Source organism: Sminthopsis crassicaudata, chromosome 4 (genome assembly GCF_048593235.1).
Source record: "Sminthopsis crassicaudata isolate SCR6 chromosome 4, ASM4859323v1, whole genome shotgun sequence".
Taxonomy (NCBI): domain Eukaryota; kingdom Metazoa; phylum Chordata; class Mammalia; order Dasyuromorphia; family Dasyuridae; genus Sminthopsis; species Sminthopsis crassicaudata.
The window spans coordinates 345528689-345538482 of record NC_133620.1 but is presented as its reverse complement, the minus strand read 5'-3'; the positions used below and the strand labels follow the sequence as shown (position 1 = coordinate 345538482).

The following is a 9794-nucleotide window of genomic DNA, read 5'->3' as shown; positions in this document are numbered from 1 at the left end:
CTCTCCTTAGCCCAATCAGTCCCCAGCCTTCAGAGATTCCTCAGTACCAAAGTGGGTTTCAGAATGCTTTCCTTTTCCCAAAGGGAAAAGTGCAAGTGAAATAAGAAGAGATTAAGGTCTGACTAAGGACCTCCAGCCTGTCAATCCAGGAATTTAGCTGGAACCACAGATCTTGATGCTCCAGGCCCACCCACTCAGGGGTATCTCCTCTCTCAAACCTTCAATTTCCCCCCATCTAGTTGTAGCAGCTGCTGTCCATCCACTTGTCTAGCTGCAAACTCAGCAGTGTACTGATCCAAATTGAGACTCTCTAGCCACTGGCCCACTTGTTGACTAGTCCAGTGGTTGGCAGTTGGAAGGGGTTCATCCAGGAACTGAATGATAGGGAAAGAGAAAGAAGGACAAAAGGAAGATGATTCTACCATGGCCTTTTCACCCATCCTAATTTTGCACCAGAGACTCTTGGGAGTGGGAGTGGGGCAATAATCTTCTGATAACATATTGGGCTCTATATCTCCCAGGTTTGGAATCTGTGTTCAGCACCATGGACAGATCCCATCTAGAATGGGGGCCACCCATACCCTCTTCCTCCACCAACACCTGGGCCCATGACTAGAACTCACCTCATCAGAGGACTGGGATAGTGTGTGATAAGGGTAGGAGCACTTGGGGTCTGGTCGGGAACTGCTTAGTATCTTAGGGCTGCTGCTGGGAGGTGTGGAGTCATCATCACTCAGGGTGGATTCCTGAAGGGGAAATGTTCAGAGAGGGAGCTCACATTGGTGTAAGCAGGTATCCCCGCTTAACTCCCATCTGCCTCCAGAGGACTTTATTCCTTCTGGGTCTGAAAATCCTGGGCTGAAGATTTTTGGGAGGAAGGGAAGGGAGAGAGGACTGAAAATAAGTACAAGAAAGAATGAGGATGGACATATAAGACTTGGTCTCCATTTTCCAAGAGCTTATAGTCTGTTTGGGGAGATATAATACAAGTAATGCTGCTGAACTGATAGCAGCTGACATTTGTAGAGTCTTTAAGGTCAGAGTCAATATGTTATAGTGGGCAAAAAGACATAGGTTCAAGTCTCAACTCGTGACCCTGAACAATTTGTTCAGTCTTTCAGTGCTTTGAAGAACTTTCTGAGACCATTAATTAAAAATGAAGATGTTAGCAAGAGTTCCCCATAAAAATGAAATCTCTGGTTTAAATCCTCTCTTTTAAAGTTTACAAAATATCTAAGGTAACTTGTCTCATTTGATGTGGAAAGATATAAATGACCATGTGATGTTGTAGGATAGTTGAGAAGAGAATACTGTGGATTTGGGACAATGAGGGAGTAAGGCTTCTTGGAATAGGTGGGAATAGAATTAGGCTCACATATAGGGATTGAGCTTTAGAGATCCATTATTTATTTATTTATTTGAGTTTTTAGTTGCATGTCTCTATAAAAAGGATTGGTATACTTGTTTGAGCCATTCTTCATTAAGTGTAGATACAATGGTAATCAACCCATTGACTTAGATTTTCACAGAATGTTATTCTATGATTTCAGTCATGTCTGCCTCTTCATGTCTATTTGGGGTTTTCTTGACAAAGATACTGGAGTAATTTGCCATTTTCTTCTCCAGTTTAACAGAAAAGGAAACAGACAAACAGGGTTATGTGACTTGCCCAGGATCATACAGCTAACCATGTCTCAGAGTGGATTTGAACTCAGGAATTCCTGGCTTCAGGCCAGTTGCTCTATCCACTAGCTCTCCTCAGTGCTTTTGTACTGACTTATAAAAGAGGACCTTCTGGAAAACTAAGCTTTCTATGAATATTGGAATGGTTAGCAGAGCTAAGATCAGACTTCTGCTGAGCATTAGGGGTAGGTAATTCATAGCATCAATTGATCTAGTTCTTGAAAGGATCTCAAAAATCATCTACTCTCTACTGGGCTTATATCCCAAGGAAATACTAAAAAAGGGAAAGGGGCCTGTATGTGCCAAAATGTTTGTGGCAGCCCTTTTCATAGTGGCTAGAAATTGGAAAATGAATGGATGTCCATCAATTGGAGAATGGTTGGGTAAATTATGTTATATGAAGGTTATGGAATATTATTGTTCTGTAAGAAATGACCAACAGGAGGAATACAGAGAGGCTTGGAGAGACTTACATTAACTGCTGCTGAGTGAAACGAGCAGAACTAGGGGATCATTATACACTTCAATAATGATACTGTACGAGGATGTATTCTGATGGAAGTGGATATCTTCAACATAGAGAAGAGCTAATCCAGTTCCAACTGATCAATGACGGACAGAATCAGCTACATCCAGAAAAGGAACACTGGGAAATGAGTGTAAACTGTGAGCATTGGGTTTTTTTGTTTTGTTTTGTTTCTCTTTCCAGATTATTTTTACCTTCCGAATCCAATTCTTCCTTTGCAACAGCAACAACAACAAAATTTGTTTCTGCACATATATAATGTACCTAGGATATACTAGAAGATATTTAATATGTATGGGAATGCCTGCCATCTAGGGGAGGGGGTGGAGGGAAGGAGGGGAAAAACTCGGAACAGAAGGGAGTACAAGGGATAATGTTGTAAAAAAAAATTTTACCTATGCATATGTACTGTCAAAGAAAATGTTATAATTATAAAAATTAATAAAAAAGAAAAAAATCATCTACTCTAATTCCTTTCATTGTAAAGATGGGAAAATGGAAGGCTTGGAAGATCATATATCTTTCTCAAGGTAAGAAATGTCAGACAGCGGATTGGAATCCATGTGCTCTGTCTCCAGAGCTGGGCTCTCTCCATTCTATCATACTGCTCAAACCACCAATCCCCACCTTGGGATGAAGGCACATAGAAATTACATTATATTCTTTCCCGAGAGGCTAAAAGAAAAGCTCTTGGAAACAAATTGCTGGCCCCAGCTTTGCAGAGGTGGAAGGTTAACATCTCAGCCAAAAGTAGCAGTTGTGGAGGATAATTATGTTATCCATAAAGAAAGTTGCTGAAACCCAACCTCCTGGTTAGAGAAAGGGAGATTTTGAAGTTGAGGTGAAATTAGTCTTCTACCGGGGAAAAAGAGCTCCTGAGCTTTGAGAGCATATTGGAAAGAGCAGAAAATCCTAAAATCACATCTTCTAGAAAGAAGGGGAGGTCCTGAGCAGTGCCATATTGTATTGGCCAGAAACTCAAATCTGAGTTCAGGGAGCCAACTTTTTAGAGAAGGGAACCTAGAAGTAGGCTCTAACTACTCTGTATTTGGGAATTGCAGCATGAGACTGTCATGATGTAGGAAAAGAAATGACATAGAATTTATCTTCTGCTATTAAATAGCTCAGTTATTTGTACAGTGCATATCCAAAGAGGAAGTTGTCTCTTGGAATACAATTCCAAAGCATTTTCTTGGAGTTTGAGAGAAATGAGAAATCCAAACCTTTAGGCTGGTGCCATAGTTAGTAGAAAAGTAAGATCTCCAGAATGTTAGGGGAATTACCTTCTTTGTAAAACTAAGTATTTGTCCTTTTGGAGGAGCCCAAGACTTAAAGTTTTATTTTAAGTCTATATGGTTCTTTGAAATGAAAGTAGGATCCACAGGAATGTGAGATTTCTTGAATGGGAAAATGCCATAAATCTAGGGGACTATATTGAATTATAGAGGAGGTAGAGTTCATTGCTAAATGAAAAGAATTGTATTGATGATTGTTTCTGAAATACTGAGTCCCTTATAAGGTTTTTCCCCCATGTATTTACTGTGGAGTGAAATAAAAGCTGTCCTATACTAGAAATATGCATTATTACCTTGAATAGTTGAATAAATATTGTGGAGAGTTAGACATGAACTATAGGTGAACTCTATTCTGAGATTTCCCAGAGGCAATTCTGATTGGAGGCAACATGAGCCTAAAATTGTGATTTGAAAGAGAAAGCCATTGGACCCAGTCTATAAAAACTGGGATTACAAACTAGGTTACAAAAATGAGAATCAAGTGAAGAGTTTAGAAACTTTGAAGGTGGGAGGGGATGGGGATCTTTTAAGTATAAATCCTAATGGCATCAGGAGTCTCAGGGACATTCATGCTTACCTGAGAAGCTGACTTCTTGGGACTGAAGCCTTCATGCTTGGGGGAACAGGCCGGAGAAGCAGTGCTCCCAGAAGAAGCAGAACCTTTACTGCTGTCTGTGAACCAGGAGAAGGGCAGAAATGGGGAGCCACCTGTTCTCCCAGAGCCTTCAACAGACTCCCTGTAGAGCAACAATGCCAGTCAGAGGGCACCAACAGAAAGTTCTAGATTCAACAATCATGTAAAAGGCATGAATTTTGTGCTACCAGGGCGCTGGTAGGTAGTGATCCTAACTGGGTATTGGGTTACCTGCTGCCCATAGACAGTCGGTTGCTTCCTTTCTCTTTCCTGCTCTTGCCTGTCGATGCCCTGCGCAGGGTAACCCTGTGAGAAGAACCAAAGAAAACGTAGATGATGTGCTTTTGGCCAAAGTGATACCTGGGTGCCTTGGGACTGGGAACAAGAAAGCCACCTATGTCTGCATTGAACCCTCAGAAGTTTGCATCCCCGAATTCTCTTCCAAATCTACCTGGGAAACTCTCTTACTCACCCCAGATCCAAAAATTTCCTACGAGTCTTCTTGTCCAGGCCAGTAGTGGGACTAGCAGGTTCAGAGGGGCTGGCATCTCGGCTATCATCTTTGGAGATCAGAGAAAAAGAATTCAGGAGAATTTACAGATCTCCAAAATTTAAGTCCTATTCTACCCTCTCATTCATTGCAAGATTCCCCGGGAGCAGAACCACTTTTCATCTGAGTTTTATGTATTTTCATTTTCTACTTTGCCATGGGAAGGGATCTTAGAGATCATTTATTTAGTTTGTTTTATAAATTTAAAATTTGAGACTCAGAGAGTGATTTCCTAAAGACACACAACTAATAACAGAACAGAATTCTTCTAGCCCCAGATCCAATGTGCTTTCATCAGTATCTAGGACGGTTCTCTGTATGTCGTTGGTTCTTAATCAATGTTTGAATGAAAGACAATGGATGGGTGAACTTTCTTTACTGTCCTTTCCCATTATTCGAGCGTGTGTGAACAGGTTCTGGAGAGTCCATTGCTAAATGTAAAGACTCCGAAATCAGTAAATGTTACAAATCATTGTTTGATTTGTTGCTTTGATTACATAGACTTAAGAAAGATTGGGAGAAAACGTTTTTAATGCAGATTAAATTTGAGTCGTACAGCCGTTTGTTAAACACTGGCCAGCACACCTCGGCCACTATCCTTTATATTCCAGTTCGGTCTGGATTTCAGCTAGGAATTGCCTATGGGCAGAAAGGAAGTTCCTTATGCTGTCGTCCCAGCCACAGTCAAAGGAACTGTGAGGGCAGAGAGGAGAGGAATTATCCTTTGGCTTGCAGTACCGAGATGTGGCCAGTAGGGCCCGCTGTGGGACAAGTGTTCCCTCCCAGCCCTGCGGCGCATCCATACTTCAATTTTTCACCTGGCGGGGTTAAGTTCTCACCTTCGCTGTGCGGCTCAGCCCGGTGGTGTCGTCGCACAAAGCTGGGGGAGCTGTCAGAGCTGGGCGCCGAGCGTGGGGGGGACGAGGAGGCAGCGGCGAGAGCCTCGTGGGAGGCCGCATTGTGCAGGGGCCGGTAGCGGGTACGGGGTGAGGGCGGCGGGTCGTCTTCGTCCAAGCTCCGCCGCAGCCCCGGGGGCTCCAAGGTGAAGGGCCCCCCGGGGGGAGACCCCGGGCCGGAGTGAAGCGGCGAGCGCAGTCGGTGGAGGGGGCTCCCACAGCCATCCGTCACCTGCCAGTCCCGGAGTGATTAGCTGGGAGCCTAGGACTCCTGGGTCCTTGGGTGGGATGGTGGCGGGAAGCAGAAAAAAGGGCTGGGAACCCTATAGTCTGGGTCCATGTACAACCCGTAGGCTAGAAACCGAGGGGTTGGGATAATTAATCCCTCCCTTTGCTCCCTGGAAGTGGAGAAGGGCCTACGCGGGACCTCCACTCCCGGCCCAAAGCTATGGGCTTCCATCCCCAAAGTGTCCCCTGAGCAGGGTTAGGAGGCGTTAGTTAATAGGTTGAGAGGACTGACACTGGGGTCATATATGTCTTGTTACACCCTACGGAGAAAAGGTCTAACTCCTCGGCTCTTAAGATCCTCCACAATTATTCATGAGTTGGCCATGCTCTCCTCCAGGTACTACATCTTCCCTCCAGCTTCTTCCCCTGAATGTGTTCCCTGAATTCAACCTCCAAAACCCTCCTTCCCATCGTCATTTCCTGGCAAGCCCTTCTCTTTCTCTTTGGCGAATTTGTTTTGTTTTGTTCTTGATCTGGATCTATGATTTCATCAGCATGGGAAAATCCCTGCAAATCCCCAATTCATCACTAATTTGTAGTTTTATAAAGTCCCTTGCCCTGAGTCCCCTGGATAATACTATGCCAGAAGTAGGATTTGAATCCAGGACTCATAAACTATCCTACAGTGGAAACAAGATTAGAAACAATCAGAAGATAAAGATTCAAACCCTTCTGCTGTTTCTTACTTGTTTGATCTTAGCAATTCCCATAATCACTATGGGCCTCAATTTCTTCATCTGTAAAATGAGGTCCTTTCCAATTTTACAACTACTATCCCTGTGATCCTTTGCAGTATTCTTTGCTGTCTGCTCTATCCATTCTTTAGAGTTCAAGGTTAAATTCTTACCTGTCTTTTCTTTTCCTACATGTCACTTTTAAAAATATGTATGTGTTTTATTTTTCCCAATTTATGTGTAAAAATAATTTTTAATTTTTTTAAAAATTTTAAGTTCCAAATTCTCTCTCTTCCTCCCCCTCCATCCCCTCCTTGAGTAGGCAAACAATTAACCTACTTGTCTCTTAAAGTCCAGATGCCACCTCCTCCAAGAAGGCTTACCTGATCATCTTAGACAAGACTTGCCCACTCTGATTTCACTTTGTTTTGTAACTTGAATACACTTACATGTAATATAGTTCTCTGTGTGGATGGGTTATGCTATAAGGTCTTTGAAGACAAGGATTGTGTCTTATCTAAATTTTGTAACCTCTCCAATTCCCTGTTTGGTCTGCATACAGGTATTTTAAAAGCACCTACTATGTGCCAAGCATTTGTCTAGGCACTAGTGACACACAGACCAAAATGAAACAGTTCCTACCATCAAATAGTTTGTATCCTAATCAAGGAATGCATATGTATTAATACATATTTGTTGTATTTTAACATATTTGTGTGTGAAGGGGAGAAAGCAGCTCTGACCTTGACCCCTGGCCCTTCTGGACCATCGCCCTCTTCAGCTGAGCTGGCACTGTCCCGAAGCCGAGAACGAGATGGCCGGTGACGCTTGCCCTTGGCCAGCAACTGGGCCCGGGCCTTATGGAGGCTGCTGTCCAGTCTGACTGTCTCTGGGATCACTGAATCCAGGTCTGTGTCATAGACAGAGTAAGACAGACATTGGAGTATCAAGGCCAGAGACATGAATATAACAGACATGAAATGACAAAAAAAAAAAAAAAATCATTAAGAGATGAAGACCAAGACAATCAGAGCAGAGTTATTATCAGTAAGGATGGTACCACTTAAATGGACAGTCAGAAATAAATGGAGGCAGTCACTCCTATACCCAGGAAGCTCTGTTACCTGGATTCTGTTGACTATAGATTGAGCCCCATCTGCCTTGACTGCTACTTTTACACCATTCCCTCAGATATTGTGGAAAGGGATCTTTTCTTCCCCAAAAAAATTTTGGGGGAAACTTTTGCCCTTTATAGATGAACTTGTATAAAGTCTTTTGCTTATAGCCCCATTTAACATCTATGGACTTGGCATTTCTCTTCCTGTCTCCTACATCTTCACCTCAGTCTGTAGTAGAGTATTTATACCACTTCTGTTGACTCCATTAATCCACAGAACCCTTTCCCCAGAGAACTAGCACCTGCTCACCTATACACTAGAGGAGTAAGTACCCTATCAGGCATGTGAGCACATTGAATTGTACACACCTTTCTATCTATGCCTATTTGAATAAAGTGTACGTGTACACATTCAGATTATTCTCAGGACTAAAGATTTTCATCTCAGGGGAGCTTAGTGGATAGCATCCAAGGCTTTGAATGAGGAAGAACTGGGTTTGAAGCTCTCTAATGGATTCCATGACCTAAGAAGTCCTTTGCAGTACCAAATCTCTGATCCTTTGAACAATTCTCCCTTCCCCTTAGCCCTAAGTCAGTCATCTTAAAGCTACTAGCTCCTTTCTCTTTGACTCTTTCTGAATCCCTAGTGCCTCTTGAAGCTAGCAGGGAGTTGTGTAGCCTAGCAAAGCTGCTCCTATTTGTTTTTATTATTATTACTTTTGTTGTTATATTTTTATTGTTATTTTTAATAAGATATTAATATATTATATTATAATAAGATATAAGATATTATCTTCTCATAAAAAGGTTAGAAAAATTAAATAGCTACTAAATTACTTACTAAATAGATAATAACATTTCCAACTATAGGGCATTAATCGTTACAAAACCATAATCAGCTAGGAGAAGTAGTTATTACAGTCATGATTATCCTCATTTTTATAGATGAGGATTCTGATGCTGAAATGTGAAATGAACTGTGCAGAGTAACACAACTAGAAAGAATAGGGCTTTAGCTGGAAGGGACCTGAGAAATCACCTAATCCAATCCCATCAAAGAGAAATTCATATGCAGAATAATGAAAAGTGCAAGGGAGATTCAGGTCTAGTTTTTCTTGGCTCCAGATCCAGAGTTCTAACCCTAACCCCAAGAGAGGAAAGTTCCAATTAGCATTGGGCTAAGAGCAGTGTCTTCAAGCACTGCTGTGACTGCTCTTCCCCTCACTTCCAATCCTTGTTATTTGTCGTTTGTTATTGAAGTTGACCATGGCATCAGGGAGGGGATGTGATGACATGCAAGTGAGTTGGATTTAAGTGAGGGAGAGCGTGTGTAAAGTCACCATCACTTTGTGCTCTGGAGCCATCTGGGTTCAGTGGCAAGTCATAGATCAGATCGATTGGAAATGGCCCTGGATGCAGTGGGAGACCTTGGCCTTTTTGAATTAAGACTGTTAACTGAGGCAACACCCAGTAGATGATTAAAGCTAAGTAAGAAATAAGGCCGAGAATGGCCTCTTTTTACCTTGATACATCCAGAAGGGGAAAGAGACATTATAGAGAGCCCCTAACCAATTAGTGAGTACAGTCCCTCTGCTGTGGAGTTGTTCTCTTTACGAAAAGTAGTTAAAGCAACAGCTTTTTAGAGAAAGGCAGCCCCAAGCAGTGTAAACTCATAAATATTTAATGGGGGGGGAGTAGACAGAAAGGTTGGACTCAGCTACCTTAGTAAGTCAAAGAATAGTGATAATGGAGATGTGGAAGCAGAGAAATTGGGGATTGGAAAAGAGGGACTCAGCAGGGCCTGACAGAGAGACACCAAAGCAGAGAGAACCTGAGAATTAGAACTACAGAGATTGAGAGATGGGAAGAAGACAAAGATGGGGGAAAATAGAGAGATGACTACTATACACTTCCATTCCACCAGAAATCATAGGCAGCCACGGACTCCTTTCCTGGACTTTTCTCTGGGTGCAGGAGCAGCAATTCCAGCCATTTGGTTTTTCAGAAAAAAATGAATGAGAAAAGAGAGAAGGAAGGAATGAAAGAAGAAAGGAAGAAGGAAGGATCAGGAGAGGATTTCCTAGATATGTGGAGATGGGGAGACATTGGAAAGGAGTAAGAGAAATTAGAG

The 9794-nt window shown here is 42.4% G+C and overlaps 1 protein-coding gene across 6 annotated transcripts in view; it reads right to left on the bottom strand.

Moving 5' to 3' along the window:
* Window positions 1-9794, bottom strand: part of SAMD14 (sterile alpha motif domain containing 14) — a 29005-nt gene that overhangs the window by 4029 nt on the left and 15182 nt on the right. For 5 of the 6 annotated variants that reach the window (XM_074261171.1, XM_074261170.1, XM_074261173.1 and 2 more), the window contains 7 exons: window positions 7290-7456; window positions 5528-5816; window positions 4611-4698; window positions 4370-4444; window positions 4082-4241; window positions 624-746; window positions 219-374 (listed from right to left, as the gene is read on the bottom strand). In XM_074261171.1, coding sequence (XP_074117272.1) covers window positions 219-374; window positions 624-746; window positions 4082-4241; window positions 4370-4444; window positions 4611-4698; window positions 5528-5816; window positions 7290-7456 — 1058 coding nt within the window. The remainder of the gene's footprint in view (window positions 1-218; window positions 375-623; window positions 747-4081; window positions 4242-4369; window positions 4445-4610; window positions 4699-5527; window positions 5817-7289; window positions 7457-9794) is intronic. The other variant, XM_074261174.1, reaches the window with a different exon arrangement.